General features: G+C 36.6%; 1 protein-coding gene and 1 long non-coding RNA gene across 4 annotated transcripts in view; one reads left to right on the forward strand and one right to left on the reverse strand.

Annotated features, from left to right (window-relative positions):
- LOC146438053 (uncharacterized) overlaps positions 1-23,090 on the forward strand; it is a 119,619-nt gene that overhangs the window by 7,579 nt on the left and 88,950 nt on the right. For all 3 annotated transcript variants that reach the window (XR_014851647.1, XR_014851648.1, XR_014851649.1), the window contains exon 2: positions 14,579-14,697. This is a non-coding gene — a long non-coding RNA (uncharacterized LOC146438053). The remainder of the gene's footprint in view (positions 1-14,578; positions 14,698-23,090) is intronic.
- Positions 16,072-23,090, reverse strand: part of TACR3 (tachykinin receptor 3) — a 38,306-nt gene continuing 31,287 nt past the window's right edge. Inside the window, exons 4-5 of the mRNA XM_085058299.1 lie at positions 20,814-21,010; positions 16,072-17,957 (exon numbers count right to left, since the gene is read on the reverse strand). Coding sequence (XP_084914425.1) covers positions 17,642-17,957; positions 20,814-21,010 — 513 coding nt within the window. The 3' untranslated portion in view covers positions 16,072-17,641. The remainder of the gene's footprint in view (positions 17,958-20,813; positions 21,011-23,090) is intronic.

Consider the following 23,090-nt stretch of genomic DNA (forward strand, 5'->3'; position numbering starts at 1 on the left):
TGTGACAACTGGCATCTGTGTTAGTGTGGGGCATTTTCTTGCATTGTGGTTGTGTACTTAGGGCAGGAACACTTTTAATATGACTTAAGTGTATAGATACTCTAATAAACTCATCTTCTGTTGTAGAAGATGTTTTATATTTGATATATATAATTTCTATCACTTGTCTGTTCTACTCCCAAGATTAAAGCCTTTTCACTTGAAACTTTCTCAAAACGATGGCAAGAGTTGGTTTATGGTCAACTGATGGTCAGTGTTTCAAGCATCTTCAAGTCTAAGTCTTGAGTCTTATATGAAGAACAGATAGTATTAATGTGCTGATATTAACATTATCCATCTGGAAGGAGCAGAACTGGAAGTGAACTCTGTTCTCTGCTAATTGTTTTTTCCCATACCAATTTGCTAAACCAAATAAACGAAAAGACAAAACATAAAACTGCTTTAGGCAGGTGGGTCATGCAATCATACAGTTTTACTAGTAAATTAGTTAAACCAGTAAACTTGTAAATTAGTTGTATATGCAGTCATTCTTTAAAGCACGCATGAATCCACACACATGGGTGGTAATTTATCAAATTGAGCTGCTTTTAAATAGAAATGGCTCTGTGCAATTTGTGATGAACAGTATTCTGTTCATATATTTGGATCTGACATAGTTATGAGTAGTTCAGTTTCATTAAAAATATAATTAAATATTATATAATATTTATTATATAATTGTTACAATTTTTTCCTAATTCTAAATCAAAAGGGCTTTCAAAATCAACAGTTAATGAAAATGGAATAAAATAATTTTGGACATGTTTGATTCCTTAGATTTTACTCAGGTTATGAGGCCTCACTTTTAGAGGATCTGGTTGCTTTCTTAAAAAAGAAAAAAACAAAAAAAGCCAAAAGAATCCCAAAACACCCTTGTGTTTTCCTTCTTGAGGAAAAGCAGGGTTAAAAAAAATCCCTTATTTTCATGTGTTTGATTCAGTCTTGGAAAACACATTCTAATCCTTCATTCTGACAAGAGGGATAACATCATGTTCTTGAGATGACACCATGCTCTTTCTAAATGTTAAAACAGTGAAAATTTTGGAATATAGTTGTGCTGGGTCAATACACTTTTTTCTAATCTTGATAAGGTGGTGCTTTCAGTTGAAACAAATGAAGTTACAGCAAAAAGAATCAGACTAATATGTAACTCCAAAATAAGGTGCTCAATCAGCTGTATGAGTTGATATTATCCTTTTTGTGCAATGGTTAATTTTGAAGGGTTCATTGGTCTCCTTGAGGGAAGAGATTCCTGCTGTTTCAGTTGGTGGGAAAGTATCAGTTCATAGGAAAGGTTATTCCAGTTTGCCACAAGCAAATGGTTGAATGCCTCCCTAACAGAGGCAGCCATTTAATGTCTTATTGCCAGGAATAAATAAATCCCGTAAAATTTGAATCAGCTCCAAACACTAGTGGAACTCACTTAGGTTTTCATTTAGGTTCTGTTAAAAGATGCATGTTAGCCACACAATCCAAATCTCAAATTATGTTCCAAACTCTGTCAAAATTAAAGGGGATTCTCATGAAACTAAAATTTTACTAGAATGCTCTTTGCTATTGAAATACAGAATTGAGTTTAATGTGCTTAAATGCTGGGCTGATAGTGTTTAGGTTTTGCTTTTTTTTTTTTAATTACATTTACATTTCCTTCCTACTTTCTCCCCCCATTTGTAAGCTTTCTGCAGGTATTTTGATAGCTCTGCTTTGCTTGTGGTACTAATCCTTTCTCACAGGCTTGCCAGTCAAGTCTTGCTATGTTCATCACACTGAATTTTTTTTCTCAGCATCAGCTAAATTTAATCACTCCCCTGAGCAGAGATGGAAATTGAACTTGCCTCCAGCCCACTTCAATTCAGTAAATACTGGTATGATAGGAGTGAGAAAATGAAAAAGTCTGCAAAACCCATGGCACGTAATCCCTTAATCCAATATTAAGGATCCTTGGTTTGTCTGTACAAATATTGAATACTGTCCCAGAACATAAAAGAATCATTAAAAGTGATATGAACACTGTTCTTTCTGTGGAGAGTAATGGGAAGGAAAATGTTTTTCTTCCACAACAATTACAGATATGGGTGGCCAGATGTTATTTATTTGTACCATTATGATGTGAAAATTTATTTGATGATTCTATCCTAGTCATTCTTTGCTCCACAGCTGTCCCCTGGTTAGATGGTATCTGCCTCTGAACATTTTCAATTGGTTTGAGTTTGAATGATGTGATTATTTTCTGTTCTTATTCATGTTGGTTATAGTCTCTCAGAATAATTTAGAACCCTACTTCTGCTCAAGAGCTGGGGTAGAGCAGATTTTGCTCTATCTTTCAGTGTTTGGGGTGTAGGCTGAAGTCTAAGCTTGTTTTGAAGCCTTTGCACTTGAAGGTGCTTAACTTTTGTTTTACTTTAAAAATGTCAGGCCCCATCTGCGCCTATGAATCTCAGCAATGAATTTAATTTGTCTGCCTAATAGTCAACTCTGGCATGGCTAAGACCTGATTCTAAATTGGTGTAGAATAAAAGAACACTGACAGAAGATCAATATAAAAAAAGCACCCTCTCCCAATAATTTAAAAAAAAATCTATTTAGTATATCTTCTTTGTGCTGACACACTTTTCCCCGTGGGACCTCATGGAGGACTTCAGTGGCAGGAAAAAGCACAGTTATTGGTTGGGCTTGGTATAAGGTACATTTTGAACTGCTTTCCTCAGTTCTCTGCTGTATGAGACATTAACCTGGAAGTCATGCTGAGAAATGGCACTAGCAGTATTAGGTGATTGCTGTGATCTTTCTGACCTATAATTTAAATTCTTTCTGTGCACACTCTAGTTCTGAGCCCTTTTTCTAGGTATGTTCTTCTGATATTATGGATCCTGATTTCCTTTATGAACACAGTGGATTTCTTAAAATGCCAACTGAGAGAAACCAATTCTTAAATTTTCCTGAGATTCCCTAACGCAATCACGGAGGTCATTAATAATTTTGATTAATTCTTGTATGATTTCAATTTTTTTTTTTCAAAATTAAACCTCTTGGTTTCTTTTAAGTGCTGAAATCTTTGCTTGTGTGCGTTATGTTGTCCCCTTAATTTAGGGAAATTGGTGTGATAGATCCTTCCACAGTTCAAATTTGCCCTGAACTACATCAGCAGTTTTTTAGTGGTGGTGGATCGTGGTGATTGTTTAGTCAAACAGCTCATAAGCTTATCATCCTGCTGGTTGCTCTCCTTGAATGTGAGATATATATTGTTGTGTATCTCTGTTATAATGCTACTCATAGGGCACTGCAGCAATTTCTGATAGCGCAGAGCAGCACTGAACATTGACTGATAGGTAGCAATTTTAAAACTATAATTTACAGCCAAATGAATGATTAGTACTTCCATCAAGAAAGTTAAAACCATCATGAGTTTTGTCCTAGGAGTGACAGATAACTTTCCAAGACTTTTAAGGGAGGCTTTACATCTATAAATTTTAAAACGGTGTGTACAGTTTTACCTGTGAGGCAAGAAGCATGAAAGCTAGAGTTCAGATCTGCCAGATCTCTGGTCTTAATCTAACATCATACTCTGTCTGTGGTGTCATTTACCTGGAGAGGTAATCTCACCCCATGTGCCCTTCAAGCTGTCCAAAACAATATCCTGCACTGAGTGTGGCTCTGAGCCTGGGCTAGCAACCCTCATTCAGGAGTACACAGCCTGTGGTTGAAAGCTGCACCCATACAGCTACACATATCACATTTGGCTGAATTTAAGCAGGACTGTCCAGAGACCAGGTAGAATGTCAGCTTGTGAGAGGTCAGTCAGACAGCCCTCACTTAAATTTAAGCATGAAAATAATTCCAGTGAAGCAGCATGCTGCAGTGAACAGCTAATGTACCACCATGAATATAGGTTTTGGGTGTTTCACTAGTGTGATCATAAAGAACAGGAGACCCAATAAGGTCATTTTACAGTGACTGCTTCATTTTGCTTGTGTAGGTTTTACTCTCTCTTTCCTTGCCTTTTGTCAATAAACCAGCCTTTTTGCAGAAAGTGGTTATCCTTCAAAAGGACAGATGAGGTAACAATGTTTCAATACTTCGTTGCTAATCTACCTATCCAAATAAAGCCTCATCTTTCCTACGTTACTAGGAGTCTTGCTCAATCCTTAGTCACTGGTTTTTTGTTTTTTGTGTTGAGATAAACTTCCCAACAGCATTTCTTGCTTGTTATCCATTATACGCTGTATAATGTATAATATAGTTAATTTTTTCCTACAGAATGGGAAAGATAGGTCCCTTCACTGCTCTTCAGTTGCATAAAATGTGTTACGTGCAGTTTACGTGGCATAGCATAGCCACTCAGCTGTGTATTTGGAAACCTGAAAAAGACTAGCCATAAAGGGTCCTGGGGATGAGGAAGGGAAGGAAAAGTTATCCTCAATTTTGTAATTTCTAGCAAATTTGAACCTAGTTTTGATTAGAACTTAGGCAGGAATAAAAGATCTTCATATTACTTGCCTGTCATCCAGTTTCTTCGCTGCCCTACCCAAAAAAGAATGTTTTGTTTCCCAGGAAGTCTCCTGAAGAGACTTCATGGGTTTGTAGTTTGCAGGCAAGGAAAATACAAACTGAGTTTTCTCAGAAGAGCAGTAAAATATGAAATAATGCTGATGTGTTTTTATCTGCTGTCAGCTTTCAGGCTCTGTGCTTGCCAAATCATCTTGTGTAAAGCTGGCAGGATATTTGGTCAGATCTGCAAATTTAGATATGCATTTTATCAAAAGAACACATACAGACACAACAGGGGTTTTTGTGTGTGTGTATTGTGTTTTTGTCTGCAGCCTAGAGCCTTTTTAATTTGTTAGTACTTTCTTCTCTATACATGTAGCTTAGCAAAAAAATGTGTTGTGTTGCTTTGCTGCATTTTCATAGCTGTGTGATTTTGGTCTCCACACAAGGTAAAAAATGTTACTAAGTTGAATTAGTGGTGTCATCTTGCCTTGGAACATGGAAGTGTGGCAAGATAGAGTTAGTAGTGGTGATTACATACTAGTTGCTTTCCCATCGCTCCTGTTAATGAATTCATGTCCAGTGGTGGTTTAAGGCATACAGATCTCAAAGAGACCTTCAGCTGGAGCTTGGAGCTGTGATGAGTCTTTATAGTAATAGTAGGTAAGTTGAAAAGTGTAATATAAAAGAGTCTGGGAAAAAGGGCCCCAAGAATTTGGAAAGAAGTGTGAAGACCCCCTGCCAAAATCTGATTGATGTGACAGCATTTTGTCATCATCCCTGGCTCTGGTTTGGTTCTTAAAAATGTTGCATGCTGCTGAGAGCAAAGACTAAGATGTCAGTAGTTGTGTTAAAGTGGTGTTAAACTCAGGTGTTTCTTCTTGGCCACAGAGTCTGATTTGCTGTTTTCTTTGTTCCTCCAGTGCTGTTTTGCTTGACTATCTGTGACTTGGGAAAATGGCTTTATTGCTGTTTCTTGGCTTTCTAAAGTCTCTGTGTAGTTTGTAGCAAAAGATTGTGAAAGTCTAGTAAGCTTTGATCCAGACTCATGAAAAGTTAGTTGTCTTTTCCTTCATGTTATCTTTGTGAAGTTCCCTGTAGTGCATAGGGAGAGGAGAGCAGAACACTGTTTTCCAGCAGTTTTAATGCCACATGAAGATAAGTTGTTCAGAGTGGACAGGTATCTAAAACACTTTGAAAAATCAATATAATGATGTGTTTTTCTTTGCTTTCCTGGACACATTAAAAGTATATCAGATAAGCACTGTCAGCTTCAGATTGTATTATGCTTTGAAGCATGAACATACAGCTAATACACAAATCTGGCTTCTGATTTTTCCAATTTAGTTTTACTTTGTGTAAGGAATGGAAATTGCATCACCTGTTTAGCAGAATTTTCAAGTTTTGTGCTAAATAAAAGTAACCTGTATTCCTCAGCAAGACGCCTCCTAAGACAGCAGCTTGACTCTTGGCTTGTCAAAGCAGGATGCACCTACTCTGCTGCTCAGGTTTTTTTGCATATTTCATTTCCACATTTGAGTGACTACCAAATACAACTTTAATAAATATGCAAAGAAAATGAAGTGTTTGAAAGCTCACAGTTAGGCTTTTCTCTCACATTTTTAAGCCTCAATTCAGCTTGATCGACACAGCAGCCAGATTATGCCAAATACTTGGTTAGAACTTGGCATGGATTGTTACAGAGTATGTGTTGAATGTTGTGCATAGTGTTATATTAATGACTGGCATTATAGAGGCAGGCAGCTAGAATGCTGTATAGTTGGTGTGTTTATTTGTATTTGACCATGGATAAAACAAGGTGGAAGTTTTGTGTTGGTCTTTGTAAGTGATTATTTGGCAATGTTGGTACTGAATTACTTTTCAGTTACAGTTTTTGTGGCCTTGTATAACCTATTTCTCAGTTGGTTAGTGGGAAGGGATGGTATTCTAAATGCTTCTGAATTTTCACACTAGGAGAGGTTGGATAGCAGACAGAAATTGGAGCTGATCATGGTTTGATCTTACTGGAAGGTAAGGTATTTTAGGGCTAGATGCAAGGAGTAAATTTTAAATGAAGCAGTGTTATAACATTTAACTGATTACTGCAGCTCCTGGTTTTCTGTCTGCCCAGAAGAGAGGGAGGTGTATTGAGAACTCAGTATTTCCAGAAAATGTACGTTACTGAGGTTTTTGGATGGAGTAATTACACGGAGTAGAAATCTGTTCTGAATTAAACAAGGAGCTCTCTGAAACATCCAGATCAGATAGTGGTTTCTGTTTCCCTACTAGAAGCTCAAAAATCTGATAAAAATTGTGAGATAAATAATGAGGTTACATTAGCTTGTACTTGGTAGAACTTTGCTTTGCGAGTCTTTTATAACCCTTCTGCTCGGTTTTGTTTTCTCACAGTTTTTGTCTGAAAACATATATAATTCATAAGGTTTTCAAGAATATTCTTTGGAAAAACTACTGTGAATATTTTTGATGTAGTAAACTTGCTATATTTTCAAGAGACTATACTTTTGATGCTTTTGGGTGTAATTATTTTAACATATTAAAACATAGCAACATTTAAATTGTTGCAACTTAAATGTACAGAGATTTTTTTGAACTTAAGCTTGAAAAGAGAATAGTCTCTCCATGAGTTTCTAGTCTTTTTATCAACAGATGCTGAGTCAGCTGCAGAGTTTTCCACTCTGAAGTCTTTCAGAGATGCAGAGCCCAATTCCTAACTACACTCCCTCTGCTGAGTGCCCTAAAATTCTGTGCTCTGCATATGGCAGTGCTTCCCTCAACATAAGCATGGCTTGTATGCTGCTAAGGAATCTGGGGAGTTAGCCACAGGCACTCAAAGATCTCAGCCCTGTGTCTGAGTTGGGTAGGAGAACAAACATGTCAGTCCCAGCAAGGATTGTGTAAGCACAGAATTGTGCTTGATTGGTGTCCCAGTAAAGCATAAACTGGATTCACTGAGCTGTAGATCATGGTGCAGTAGAAGCCATGAGAATGAACTCCAGGGAGGTTCATCCTGAATCATCTCAGAGTCCTGAAGTCATGGCTCTGGAGTCCTCTCTACTGACCTATGCTGCCACTGCAGGGACCACACTGCACTTGGTGTGGTTCTGTACTGTCTGTAGATTAAAATTGCCAAACAGGGAGAGGGAGAGCACAGGAGAAGGAAGATGTGGTGCATTTGTGTTGTCAAGGCACTTAACTCTGAAGTAAGCTATTTACATTTAATTTTTCTCTTATTTTTTATAAAAATGCACACTTAAAGTAGTATATTCAGATGTATGAGGATTTTCCATCCCTAATTCCTTATATTTCAGTAACTTTTAACTGAAAAGAGGTAATTTGGGACGTAAATACTATAAAAAAGCAGACTAATGGTCTACATGAAAAGCAGCAACAGTGTGAAAAATATAAATGAAAAAATCTTCAGTGGGTCATCATATACACAAACTGGTTGTATCTTGCAACAAGTTGAGTGAGCTTGTATTTCAGAAGTGTCACACTTGAAGATGGAAGCCTGGAGGTCTTATTTTTAGGGTAGTTCTTTTGTGTTCACTGGAACAAAAAAACCCAAACAAATAAAGAGTGTATTTTGAATGGATTAGGATAAAATACTGACTTGAAAGATAGGAAGGAAAGCAAGGAAATGCCTGAATGTGATAGGCTGAGTTAAGGCTTTGTGTAAACTGCATTTTGAGAAGGTAGAGAAAGTGAGGGGTATGGGGTTGGTGATGAAAAGCTGGGGGAAGACCAATTGAATTAGCTTAAATTCAAAACCTTGTACCTGGTGACATAAACTAACCTGAGGTAAGCATCTGTATATGGATGCTCCTGGATAACTGCATATTATAGAATTTCTTGGGTTGACTGGAGCATCATCAGACACAGAACCTATACACTAATATGGTTCCCTGTGACAAATGCTAAACCATCTATGCATTAAAAAATTATGAAAAATGACTGCCCATAGTTTATATTATGTGAACATATGTTAGTGTTAAAATGGTCTTACTGAAAAATCTTGCTCTGAAAATTAGGGATTGCATCACTTTTGATGAGCATAAATAGAACAATAAAGAGTCTTAATAATGAAGCTCCTAGCCTCTTTCCTCATTATGAGATTTGATAGGCTTTGACATCTGACCATTGGTTATGGTGCCTAAAGGTTATACTGGTGTCAACAAAATATCAGCAGACAAGTCCCCATGAAGCATTGTGTCCTGAAGAGCAGAGCTTGTCTGTGGATGAATAGCTGGGGGTGCTGTAGCTCTCCTTTCACGCTCATTCATGCAACAAGTCATCTTTCTTCCTTCATTGCTTGCGTGCAGACAGATTCCAGGGCAATGTGAATTAATTAGAACTCTTTTTGACTTGCATTGCATAAGAGTCACAATTAGCAGTATTTTGGGTAATTAGCTGCTCTGATACAGAATTCCATGATTGCATTTGGGAGACTGCTAGTTAGTAGAATCCTGTTAAATCAAAGTTTGGGTGCATAGATACTTTGTAGTCTCTTGGGAAATCAAAATGGAAATGTTTTAAAGGGGATTTTATTAACGTGCTTCAGCTCAGAAATGGTTCAGAAATTATTTTTCCTGTCTGGGTGGTAATCCACTTGTTGCCTGTCATCAAATAGTTAGGGTTTGATTGTGGAAACACTTCTTGGAATCATAAGTCAGTCAATGGACTACTTATGTTCTTAGACTTATGGCTGTGCATAAATAATGGAAGGATCAGCATGTGGCACTGTGAATTCTTTAATAGATAGCCATACTATTATTTGTCTGTTTAGTGTTTTGTAGTAAGGCTCTAATTGCTGTTTCCTCTGCACTGGAATATGTATAAGACTCCAAATTATATGTACTGCCTGTTATTATACATAATAATAATGCATTCACAATGATGTGAACACTTTTCACTCCCTGATATATTTATTCCCTCCCAGCACTGGTGAAGCAGGAGAATGCTTAGATGACAAAGAGCTGAAAAATGGGACACTGAAGCTGAGATTATTTTAAATGTCTTTATTCTATTAATTTTGACTACCTAAATAATTTTAAGTCTCTGTTTACAGAAAGCCTCTGAGTAAAGAGAGAATTATAGCAAGATCTCCTGAGTCCAAAAGGCATATTTGGTCTTGGGATGGCTATTCCCCCTAATAGCTGCAGCAATTCTGTATCAGCAATATTTATTTAAAGAGGTCATTTCCTAAATTGATGTGTTCTGTTGAATGCTATCATTTCCCAAATTGCATATATATGAATGTAGAATTTTAGACCTTTGAAAGGAAAACATAATGATTTTATCTAAAGCATCTGTTGCTTCTCCCCTGAAATGCTTACTTTGTTGCCTTTTTTTTTTTTTCCCTTAAGAAATTATTTCTTTTATAATAATGTACAGGGAATGTAGACTATCTGTTCCTTATAACTATGGATGAGGATCTGTCTTAGTACAGTCAGGGAACACAGAATAAGATTCAAAGTCTTTTATTTCTCAGTCAATAATTTCTCATACCTAACCAAAACATAACAGTAACAATACTCTAAACAGGTTGCACCAAGCCGCGTGGTATTGGGAAAACCTTGAGCTGACATTTGAGTTGCACAGTAGACAAATTCAATGCTCCTCTGTTCAGAACTGGCAGATAGAACACTATCGTTTTGGACACTGTCTGAGAAGTGTCTCAGCTTTCTTTAGTCTCTGAAGCATTTCAAGTTCCTGTTTGAATTTTTGTTTTAAATATTGCAGTGAATCCTGGGTAAAATCTGAAATTACTTAATCAAAGGTAAAGAAGTCTGAAGAAGTCTAAAGCATCGTCTTGGGTCCCACCTAACCAATGGATTCACTTTTCTTTCTCAAGGTCTCATTAGCTTCTGGGTACATCACAGCCTGCCTTGATAACAATTCCACTAAATTATTGAAAACTGAAGCAAAGTGTTTATTAGGTAGTGATCAGAATTTTTTTAAGCTTTTTGTTTTTGTCTTGATTTGGCTGGTTCTGAATGAAGTTATCTGATTTGTATTCACCTCAAATGTCTTTAGTCTCTTTTAACCTATAGTAGATGCAAGTTCTTCATGAAGAATATACAAAAGCTGTTCAGTAAACTGAAGGAGATTAGGTAAGCAAAAGAAGAATTAATCCTTTTCTGCCACTCCTCTTTCACCCCTTGACTATTTGTTGGCAAGATAAAGGGATAGACTCTTTCCCACAAGCTCTGTTTCTTGGAATGAAACCCTATCTTTCCCCCACCTTTGTGTAGTAGGCTGATGGTAACATTTAAAATTCTGTTGCTAAAGATTGTGCAAATCATCCTACAGACAAAGCACAGGGTCTGGCCTTAGAGTGGAAGGCTTGCTGCTTCTTCAGTACTTAGTGTTGTCAACTCTCTAGACGTGCCTCACAAAATACTAGGAGAAAAGCTATTGGAGACCAGCCATGATATGAAGCAGCAATTGAAGATGAATAGTCAAGGGTCCAACTCTTGACAGTATAGGAGAAACTTAAATCCCAGTTCAGGTTTTGCTTCAATGGCCAACACATTATATGTAATAAACCTAAAATTATATGAAGTGCTGTCAGTTGCTTGCCAGAGTGAAAAAATACCTGACAGCTGATAGATTATTGCAGTGGTGTTTGCCTGCATTTTCTGGAATGGGAAATTTGTGTCAATACATGTAAAGCTGTGTATAGAGAGAAAGCTCAAACAAATAAATTCCTGGATTGCCAACAAAGACTGTCCAGATGGTTACCAGAAAAGCTTCTGAAGCTTGGTGGGCTGCTGCTGCTGCACACTAACTGTATAGCAGTGTTGTAAACGCTGACAGGCATGTTGTGAGACTTGGTTTGAGTGAAGAGGAATATTTTCTTTTCTGTCTATAGTTTATGCTTCATGGACAGGCCAATAGAAAAAAAAGCAGATAGCAACTTAACCCCATGAACTAGTAACTAAAGGTAAAGAGCACTTCTCTTCTGCATTGCAGAATATTATTTTGTAGGAAATGTTGCAAGACAGTTTTCTAATTCCAGTCTGAATCTATGGTAATAAACAAAATTTGTAGCAAGTAAGTTTATGTAGTACAAACTAATATTTCCTATGGAAGTGTAGTGGTAAATTTTTTCTGAATTGATGAACACAGAGGTGTAATGAGAAGGAACTTCTAGCCTGAAGCTGTGGGGTCCATGAACTAATGATTGAAGCAATCATTCTGTCAATGATATGTTCTAGCAGCTTGGCCTGTGTTTATTTCCGCATGTTGAGTATAAGTAAATACCTCAATTCAAGTAATGTTTTCATGAAATTCAATGTTCTAATGAAATGCAATGAGGCAATATCTGACATATATTACTACAAAATTTTGCTAGAGACATTGACTGTGTTTGGTCTAATTGCATATTACTGAATGGAGAGACCATTCTCTTCAATTTATTTTTTTTTTCTAACAGAAAAGGCAGAACAGTTTTTGCATATAAAATTGGTATGAACATTGCTCTGGGAAAGAAAGTGGACAAAGACTCCAGTGCAACTCACCATAGAAACAATATGCTGAGTTGGAAGGGACCCATGAGGGTCACTGAGTCCAACTCCTGGTCCTGCACAGGACATCCCAAGGGTCACACCTTGTGCTTGAGAGCATCGTCCAAATGACATCTGTTTTTCTGGGTTTTGCATATTTAAATTAATTCCTGGTTTGTTTGGTTTTTTTTCCTTATTCTATTTTTAATCGGTATCTACTTTTCTTCAGCTAAACAGTTTTGTGCCTTGTGTGACGCACATTTTAAATTATTTTTCTTATTATCTCTTAATAGAATTTTTCCTCATGTGGGTAGTTATGTGAAATAGTCATGAACTGATTTAGGAGCAGATAAGTTAGATGATGATTGGTTTGTTGGAAAAAAGAATTGATAATTCATACAAGTCTGATCTATTCTCACAGAAGGGAAGTGGATGTAATAAATCCATTTTTCAGCCCTCTTTGACGTTATGGAACTTCAAACATAACAGGTCAGCAATAAGTCACTTTATTATTGCTGTAATATAATGCTGACAGTTTGAGGCAGAACATTTGTAAAAGACAGGTGATTTAGAAGAATATAAAATTAAAATGAAAGAAATGCTACAATTTCTCACACCTGAGAATTCTGTGGTAGGAATTTTGCCTTTGTTCTGGTGAGAGACAACCTTGATCTAAATCCTTCACTAAATGTACCAGCATGGCATCAAGTGCAAGGACATTGATTATAGCAAACTAGGTCTCTCTCTGCTGGTGTCTTTCTGAATCTGTTTGTCCATTATTTCTTCTTTAGTCATTAAGAAAAAGCTTTAGCACATATATTCCCCCAGCATTAAAATTTGGAAGAATGCACTTGAACTATTTTGAAGAAACCAAGGGAAATGCACAGTTTTTTTTTAATCATTGGGGTTAGAAGTCCCTGCACTTGGATTTGGGGTGTGGGGTGAGGGATGATGCTTAAGTAACTTTTTTCTTTGTTTCTACTGGCCCAAGAAAGATTCAATTTCCTTTCCTTCTCATGGTTATTGATATTTTATGCATAATTTTTTTCGTTTTAGGTAGTTTGAGTAACATTTTGTTCAGGAAAAAATTCATGCCTATCAAGGTGCTTTCCATTCATGAATGCTGGAGAGAGGGCTGAAAGCTTGGCCATACATTTAAAATTGCATATTTCTAATGTGCATGAAGAACAATGGTCTATTCCAATTCAAGATGTAACAGAATGCTTGAATGCAAATTTTTTCTCGGGAGAGGAAAAAAGGACCAAATTATTATTGTTAAAGAAGTATTATGTCTTATGGCACATAAATGGATATTTAGTGATGAGTGTAGCCTTTACTTTAACACCTGTATAATCCTTGTGATTAGGCATAAATCTTCAGGGTGTGAGTCACTGGTGTAATATGCTCTGCCTGAATCTGTAACTCTTGAATAATAGCTTCATGATAGCAGACACTGAGTTACAGCCTCAGTGTCACGTCAGCCTCTAGTATCAGTATGACTGCTTACTTACTGGACAGTACAGGGCTGACCATATTGCAGATTTACAAAATCCCTAAGGAGCGTTTTCTTGCAGCACTCCAGGTGAAGCCAAGAGGAATCACATTTCTTATTTCCACCTTTTATGATGAAAAAAGAGCTCGAGTTAAAGTCACTTAGTGAGAGACTTATGAACACTCCGCTCTTCTCTAGCGTTCACAACAGATGTATAATTGTAAATAATTCTTAGTTTGTCAGCTCAGGTGATGATATCCAGGCTCATCTTCTTCTAACTGACCCTTGCCAACATACTTGTGAAGAAAGAGACCTTCTGTTTGTTACCTGCTCTACAAAGAGCAGGTGCTGGAACACAAAAGCTGAAGATTGTTCCATTGTTTGCAGCCCTGTTAGCCATATCCTTCGAATGTCTGTTTAAAATAAAGCTTTGGGTCTTAAGGACTACTTACTGGTTTATGTCAAATTTCACCCTGAGCTATTTGTTCTTCTAGCTTTTTCAATTATTACGGACAGATCTTGGACCGATAGAAAGTACAGTGGCTTATCTGAAACCCACAGCAGCACCAAACTTTACATTATCGATAACCTTTCCCTGCTAAAGCTTAGTAATTATGGATAAGTTTGTTATGTGATTTGTTGTTGCTGCCTAACTGGGCAACAGGAGAGTTACTAGTACTACACAAAGCACTGCTTCCCACTGACAGTAAATTCAATCTGTGAAAAGAATTTATATAACTGAGTGTAAATAGAAGAAAAGGTTAGGAGATAAACTGTCTTTGTAACCAGAGGTTTGAATTAATGCTTGTATGTGGATCCCAACAGAAGGCATGTGGCTTACAGACTCTTAAAATAAATACAGAGCCTGCTCACATCTCAAATCCATTGAACAGAAATTTATTAATATTTATTAGTATTTATTAATAAGTAGCTTAATAGAAAAAAACCTTTTCATCGTTCTTTGTTTCTTGCACTTGTAGCTGTGCTTATACTGGCTCTAATCCCCACCTCTACTTTTAATTTTTGTCTTCAGGTTACTTCACCAGCATAGAAGAGAACATGGTGTACTGATGGAAATCTACTCTGGTAAAACAGTAACTTCTCAGCAGACACTTGTGAACATCAACAAGGAGTCCTTCATAAGAAATTGTTGTGAGTTCACTTTTTATTTTCAGCTTCTTTTTCTATTGGATTTGCATCTGTATATGGTAAGAAAGATTGAGCAAGTAAGAAAGTGGCAATAGAGGAAAACTTCAGAAAGCTAAGAGGCAGGCTACAGATTTTGGATAGTTCAGTAGCAACAGTTTTACTGGTTTTGGATAAGAATTTTCTTCTGAACTGCTTTTGAATATAAATGTACCAATTTAGCCTTTAGACAATAATTCATCAAAGCTAGAAATTATATTTTTGAATAATAAAACCAACTTGACAGTAAATTAATCATGACAATTAAAGGTAACATTTTTTAAAATTGTAAAGTTTAAAATTATAGACTGGAGGTTAGAATTAAATTGTTCATAGGCAGCTGTGCTGAATGATTTTCGAAGGCTTGCTCTTTCCTCCGTTAGTACTGGTCCTGCTACCCCATACACATTTGCCTGGATGGGTGGCAGCAGTGGCATGACTTAGTAGCCCTGGGGGTGCTGCGGTGCAGGGCATACATAGAGTGAGACGTGAAGATCATAATGGTTCTCTGATCACTCAGAATGGTTCCTTTCTGCCTTGTTGAAATTACCAGTGCCCAGGAGCACTCCTCCAGGTGAGTCACCTCACCTGGCCAATCCCTTCTTTGTGATGCTCTTGTCTGAATGTTTTTAAGGTTCCAAACGCAACCAGATAAATGAAGGCTGTGAATTTATTAAAACAAACTTCTGAATAAAAGCTTACTTTGTCTAGTGTAAGGCCCTACTGAGTAGAGCTTCAGGTCAAGGCAAAGCTGTACCCTTGATCTTGGAGGTGTTGCTGGCTGTCTTAAGTTTTTCAGTTCTTATACAGGAAATAGATTTCAGTATTACAAACAGGACTGCTGGCTGGAAAGGTCTGTGAAGTCCTTTGATGCTAGAACTTACCCCTGTCCTTGGTCAGACCTTATCTGGCAGAACCTCTGCAAATATGGAGATGTTGTCCGGGAAGCTTTCCCTTCCATTCAGGAAGGAACTTGCCTGAAGTCTTGGTGTGCATAGTATCTACAGACTTGATTTATTGTTACTCTCATTTGCATCTGAATTTGTGGGCAATGGTGTAGAAGAGCTGCTGAGCATTTCAAGTGTTGGCAGATTTGTAGGACTTAATTGGTGAATGCCAACTGATTAAATTATTAGATGGTTGTGTTTGTTTTTAAATCTAAAGCATGTCAATCAAAGCAAGCTGGGCAGCATGAATTTTCATAGTAAGTGTGCTCAGGAAATACAATTCATGTGACTGTTCCTAGTGTCCCTTTTTCCATTTGCATCACAAATATTGCAGTGAAAAACTTGTTGTGAAACTTAGGAATAGTGATTCCAGAGGCTATGTTACAGAGTACTCGTAACAGGCAAGTTCTTTAATTATTCCACATGTGGAGAGTTTAATGTAGCAGGTTTATGTATTTGAGGATATTTTACCTTATGCATGATTTTGATTTAGTAAGCGATACCACAGTGCACTGAAATCAGTATACACATACAAGTTACATTTAGCAGACCATAACAATTGACTATATACATGAATCACCATACAAACATGATTCTTGTTTTGCTAGTCTTGTATGATATGCTCACTGTCACAATGCTGATCATCCCCAGTCACTGGGAAGGAATGTGGACTAAAGCCAGCTCAAGTCTTTCTCTCCTCAAACTTCTCTTTGTCAATTGCTCAGCTTTGGTACTATGTTGGGTTCAGCCAGATATACACTGCCCTGTGCTGGTTTGGCTATCTCAGGAAGACATTTGTACTCTTTTGCTTATGTTTTTATTAACTGACAACAAACATTCACACAACTAGTCTATCCATGCAACTGACACAGTCATTTAACTAAAAGACTGCTCTCTGGTCCCTTTTTTTATTACAGTCAGCTTTCTCTGCAACAGTGATGGTCAGTGGATTTTTTCCTGAATTCGGTGGGCATGTGTCTGTGTAAGAATGCATAGCATATTGTCAGATGCAGGCACAGGAGTGTTTTTACTTGCATCAAGCTATGGAAAATTTGTGAAAAGAGCCCAATTTTTTTTTTTTCCCCACTGGACAATTTTATCATGAATCTTGTTGCTTTATCTTCTGCAGACAAGAGTCCATCGCCACAGTGGTATTTTTTTCATGTGTGAATCTCCAGTTTAAAATCTTTTGACCTTTCTAAAGTCAATTGGAAAGATTCTGTTAAGGTCACTGGAGACAGACCTTAATACTAACCCTTAATACTAAGATACAAAGCTGTGAGACATTCATCAAAGTAATATATTCTCCTGGAAGTACAGATCCCATTAGAGTCTAATGTTTCCTAACATGCAAACTTTGGTAGAATTGAACTTAGTCTCTTAGTCATGTTCTCCTGTTCTGATATATATTTGCAAAATTGTACTGTTGCAGACAGAGCTGAACTGCACTCACATGAACTTAATATTATCTATTTGTCTGGGAATGGCGCTAATTGTAAAACAGCTTAATAGACTTGGGGCTCATTAGGTGTTCATTATAAATACATTTTTATAATCAAATCTCACTTAATTTTATTACTGTAGAATGAATACACTCATAATGGAAAACATTGTACGTTTCTGCTTCAATAAGTAAAGGAGCCTGTTACATTTCAGTAAGTGAAACATACATGCAGCGGTTAGATACAATTGAAACAGTTTTTTATGCCATTGGTTTATTTTTGATAATTCCTACAAACATTATGGTGTTTAAGGTGCAACTGTGCTTTTGGACTGAGGCATTACTTTAGTCCTCAAATTCCTTTTTCTTTCTAAAGCAAAAAAATAAGAGATTCCCAAAAGTCTCACAATATTTACAGCTAGGGTTTGTCAGTGGGATCTGGTTTGCTTCCCAGTGGTATGAATATCAAGTCCCAAAGTAAGAGAACATCGTCCAGTGCTGCCCTTATAGCAACGTGAATTGTTTAGGAATAAACATCTGCTGATGTGTGCAGTGAACTGATGAGACTTGAGGCTGTGGAGACGGTCTTGGAATTCCTCTGTGAGCAGCCGTTGAAGTTCAGGTCCCTTGGAGCTGCTCTTTTCTTATGGCTGGCACGCATGCTGTCTCCATCATTAGTGTCTATCACCACTGTCATGCTGGAGTCCATCCTGGACACAGCATAGAGGCTGCTTTGCCGTGTGGGGTGAAACCTGGCTGCCTTCAGCTCCAGCTCATCGTGGCTGGACACCTCAATGAAGGGGCACCAGCGGAAAGCTCGCTTGAAGCCAGCTCGGAATCTAGGAGGAAGGAAGCTTGGTGAAAGTCTGGGCTTGTGAGAGAGCCAGCCCCAGGCCTTCATCTGAAAATATACACGGAGCTGGCAGGACACTGACTTGGCTAGTTACCCTGCCCCTAGGCCTGGGTGTGGTGAAATCTATGGGAGTTTCCTTGACTGAAGTCTGAGCAAAGTAAACAAGATAGTAGTAACAACTCATTTTAGTTTCTGATTTTCTATTTGCTTTCCCTGTGTATTATCATTGGTATTTTCCTTATAACATATTTCCTGTCCTTCACCCATGCCTAAATTAACAAACACCAACTTTGCTAGAAGTGTCTTCATAGAAAATGTTTTGACTTGACCTCTAATGAAATATGCACTTATGTTTTCATCTTCTTTCAGCAAGAAAACCTGTAACATTCTTTTCTCTGAAATACCATCCCAGTTTCCAAATTTCAATATCCCTTCTGTGTTACTCTCTAATAGAGATGCTTGTATGTGAATGATGTAATGACTAATAATTGTTCGTGTAGGGTATTTGGAAAATACTTTTTAATAATTAAAGAGGATCCTAGAAATTTGAAATCTGAATGTGAGCAATAAAAAACCAGGCATTTTGAGGCTTTTAGGAACATCAGTGCTTGCAATACTCATCCAGAGTTATTTTACTTCAGTTCAAAGGCAGGGATTTACCATGAAGACTATTGTTACATTTTGTGTGTATGCATTTCCAGAATAGAAGTTCAATATTTTAGAAAAGCAATTGCCTGTATATCTATGTATAACTGGAAAAAGAACACATTTTCACCTAAAGGTAAAGCTTATTTGACTTTCTCACTTCTCGCTTCTCTTGTTTTGCTTCAACAATCAGTTCTGTTATTTCTTGTGTGTAAGTTTTTTTGAGCAATGGTTCAACTACCACAGTGATGATGGCAGATAAAAATTCAGGTGAAGTGTTCAGTTAAAGTTAACTGATCTCACAGAAGTGACTTTTCCTTCCTCAAATTTTTAAGTTTGCTATGGAGTTGTCACATGATGACAGTCAAGCAAGTGGGTTGCTATTCAACATTCTTTTGAATTCAGCATTCTGTTTACATGCAATCCATATTTTGGAAAAATACTGAAAGAACCTCTGATAGAAATAGATTTAATGATGGGAACTGTAAAACGAAAACATCTTTAAACTGTATTACTTTTCCTGGCACCTTCTATCCCCTTTCTGATTCAGGGCATGTTTTTTCTTCATCTTGAAATAACACTCTCTTTATCTAGATACGTAATATCCTCATTAGCCTGGAAGATGAGGCTGGGGATCAGTTCTAACCCTGTCTGATACTAGATCCAGCAGAGGCATGAACTGATCTGACTCCCAGCAACAAGCTCTATTTTCCTACTTAATGAAAAGGAAGCAGACATTCTGGCATCTTGATTGCAATATGGAACTTAATTATAAGAAAACTGTCACCAGTATTCCATTCTTTCATCAAATTCTGAACAAGGTGACCTTTAGTGTGTCTCAACTATATTAATTTTTCTTTGGCTGTATTCTTTAATCCAGATGTTTAATTTTGTAGTGTGCAAGTGTCAACATAAGCCACATCAGATATATTATTTTTTATTAATAACTTATTTTGTAACTGTGCCATAAAAAGTTTTTGAAGAAAATGGGGTTGGTTTATAAGTTTTATGGTAGTAATTGAATAATATGAGGCCTTATTCTTCCTTGCCTTTGATTTTGCAGAGCCTGGACACTTACCAAAATCTGGTTTCTGTTGAAATTAATGGAAAATTTGCCATTTGAGTTATGGTTTTGTTCTGGCATGCCAAAATTTTACCTCATCTTTAAACAGTTGTAAATGATGAAAAGAATCAGAAGGCTGTACGAATTTAGTCATTCCTTGTCTTTTAAAAAGATCATGAACGTTCTTGTCATAAGTTATCCTCATCAAGGAGGAAGAGTCCTGTGTTTTTACACCAATAAAAACTTATGATTATTCCCTTCATTTTTTATTAGACTCTTTTTGTAATTAAACTTGGCACTGGCTGCTGAGTCAAAATAGATTTAAAATAATATTTAATATTATTCAATACTGATTCATACTGTGTTTGTGAAGTAATTGTTTGTTCTTGGTGATCTTTATCCAATGATGCCAGAAGAAATATTGGAGAAGAGGATGGCCAGGATAATGTTTGTTTAGCTCCTGGTCCTACAAGCTGAAACAAAAAACTTGAGTCCATTCTGGAATGCCATAATCTTAGACCAGAAATTTTCTGTAAAATCTCACCAATCTCAACAGGTGCAGAGCCTTTGAAATTCTGAGTAGAATGCATTACCATAAAAAAGCATTGTAATTTAGTATTGAGTAATAAGAACATAAGTACTTACATAACATTTATTAGCCTATTGCAGACCTCAAAGCACAATAAAAATCTCCTGATTGAGGTATACAAAACACAGTAAATCATGTTTTATACTGCATCCTTCCAGCAAAACTAAATTGGGGTTACAATTAGTGAACATATGGCTCTCACTTTATATCACTAATGACCATCTTCTTTATTTTAATATTTTGCAAGCCAAAAAATATTTAACTGCAAGAGATTTTTGAATTTTGCATATGGACATGGCAAGGATTGGTTTCTGAAAAGTGAAATTTGATCTGAAATTTTAAGTAGAACAAAGTGTTTACTGGAAATACACCTTTGGGGGTTTTGGGATTCTTTTCTAGTACAAACCAAAAGAAAGGTGTTTTTTTCTCATTTTGTTTCCCACTAACTGAGAACTTTTAAAGTGAAAGTTCTGTATCTTTTATTCCATTTAAACCATATATATTCTTGTGTAAGTTATACACGTCGTTTCATAACCAGCTCTTACCTCTTATTAAGACAGCAGTAGATAATGGGATTGTACATTGTAGAGCTCATGGCAAGCCAAAAGCTGGCTAAATAGATTTGCTGAATGTATTTCCACCGATTTAATTGTTGATAGATCCCAGTAACTATGAAGTAAATGTGGTAGGGCAGCCAGCAGATGGCAAATGTCAGCACAACCACAATCATCATTTTTACCACCTGAAAGAAAGAAGCAATAATGATACTTAGCCTTTTTTATTTGGACTAGCATTTCAACATCCATTATTAATTTTCTTGTAATTAATTTTTAAAGTTAGTCAGAGGAAAGCTAAATATGCTTTTATCTAGTTTTCCTTTTAATCTGACTCTTTTTTTTTTTCTTGACTGGAGATCCTCTTTTTCCTAAGAAAAATAACATGAAAATCTTCCCTAACTTTATTTGTATTGATTTTTCCAAGTAATGTATTTGCTTACTTATATATTTTGGCTATCTAAAATATCACTTTTTTTTCTGTACATCAAATCATGGCATAAGGTTACAGGGTGTTTTATTCAGACACCTCATTTTGGCCTTTATTGACCTTGGTATCTCTTTTTATTGTGGTCTGCAAGTCTATTTCTTGTCCTCAGTCATTAAATGTGATTTGAATAACACTAGGTTGTAGGAAATGAGCAACTGCAGCATCCTGTGTTATTGCAGAGCCTAACAATTCCCTTGGCTGGTGATGCTTATTTGTTGTTTCTGCAGGCATCACATCTGTTAGCTACCATAGTTTCCAGTAAGCACAAACGAAGAGGAGCTCTGCTTTGTGCTCCAAACACATGAAGAAAACTTTCAAGTCATGTAAAATTTTCACTCCTGTCTTTCTCTTTTCAGCTATATCAAATACAAGTCCAGCTGCCATTTTCAGCACAATATGTCACATGTTTACACCACAGGTTTTCTTTTTGTATCTGAAATGAAACTAGACATGATAGATCTATGCTGGGAAGTCTCTTGTTCATTTGTACTTGTGAATACTGAGGAATAACAGGCATCACTATGAATAGTTCCTTTATTTTCTCTGTATAATATTGTGCCATTTCATACTGTTTCTAGTTTCACCAGCGTAAAAAACCAAAAAGCTGAAATTTGGTTTCACCAGGGTAAAAAACGAAAGAGCTGAAATTTGCCATACTTACATGTCTTTGGTTAATATTTTTATAAAATTCCAACTAACGCAATTAAATCATTTTACATATAAATGTCATGGTGTCCTCCTTATCTCATATTATATCTTCCTATGGGAAGCATAAAGCAATTTTTCATTTAATATATGGTACAAGTTAACAATCTTTCCTGCTGGATGGGACTGCAATATGCAAGATTTTGCTTATAAGAATACTTATTATTGCTGATATATATTACTCTGATCATCGCTTAAAGGTAAAAAAGGGGCATCTGGCCACATATAAAACATTAATATTTGGTTCTTCTAAAGCACTTTTCATCAGTTAATTATAAATCATCCTGTGATCAGAAAGATCAGTATTATTATAAAGGAAGACAACACACCAAAACATAATATCACTTTCACTTTTCACATGTACATCTGTGCCCATATCTAGGCATAGCTATAAGTTTATGGGACTATATATGTGATTTTTTTGGGGGTGGGAGAGAAGAGGTTATGATTTTATGTGGGTGGACATTTCTGGACTCAACTCTGTATGTGAAGTGATGCCATAAAAATATGTTGTCACATCACTGTCTATCATTAAATGGCATCTCTCTCTATTTCACTGCTTTCAACATAACTTCCACTGTTCTGCTGGGGACTTACACCTCTGCCTTGCACACATTGTATATATAGAAGACTTAACTCCAAAATTTCACTGTGATACTTAAGCTCTCTGTCCACTGATTAACAGGTGCACTTGTTGCTAGGTTTGTATAGATTTGTCAGGAATGATAAATGTTACCTCAGCACTGTTCAGGACTTCTGTAATTTCAGAACACTTGAAAGTCTAATTACTTATCTTGATATTTAATTAGTATGTCTTGCAGTACCAGCTGCTCATGTGAAATCGTTCCTAGAATTATTCATCATTGGAATATCATACGTACTAAATGGAAGGATTTTTGTGTCCAAATTTTCAAAGTGTAAGCAGGAAAATCTGTGTTTACACTGTACATTTCATCTGTGCAGTGCTTGAGAACCAAAACAGTAGAGCTTCCCAGCAGCTAATGTAGCTTAATCTGGTTGAACACTGTGTCACTCATGCCCCAGAATTGCTAGAAATCACAGAAAGAGTTGCC

The sequence above is a fragment of the Lichenostomus cassidix genome, chromosome 4 (genome assembly GCF_008360975.1).
Source record: "Lichenostomus cassidix isolate B80296 chromosome 4, HeHo_3.0, whole genome shotgun sequence".
In the NCBI taxonomy this organism is placed as follows: domain Eukaryota; kingdom Metazoa; phylum Chordata; class Aves; order Passeriformes; family Meliphagidae; genus Lichenostomus; species Lichenostomus cassidix.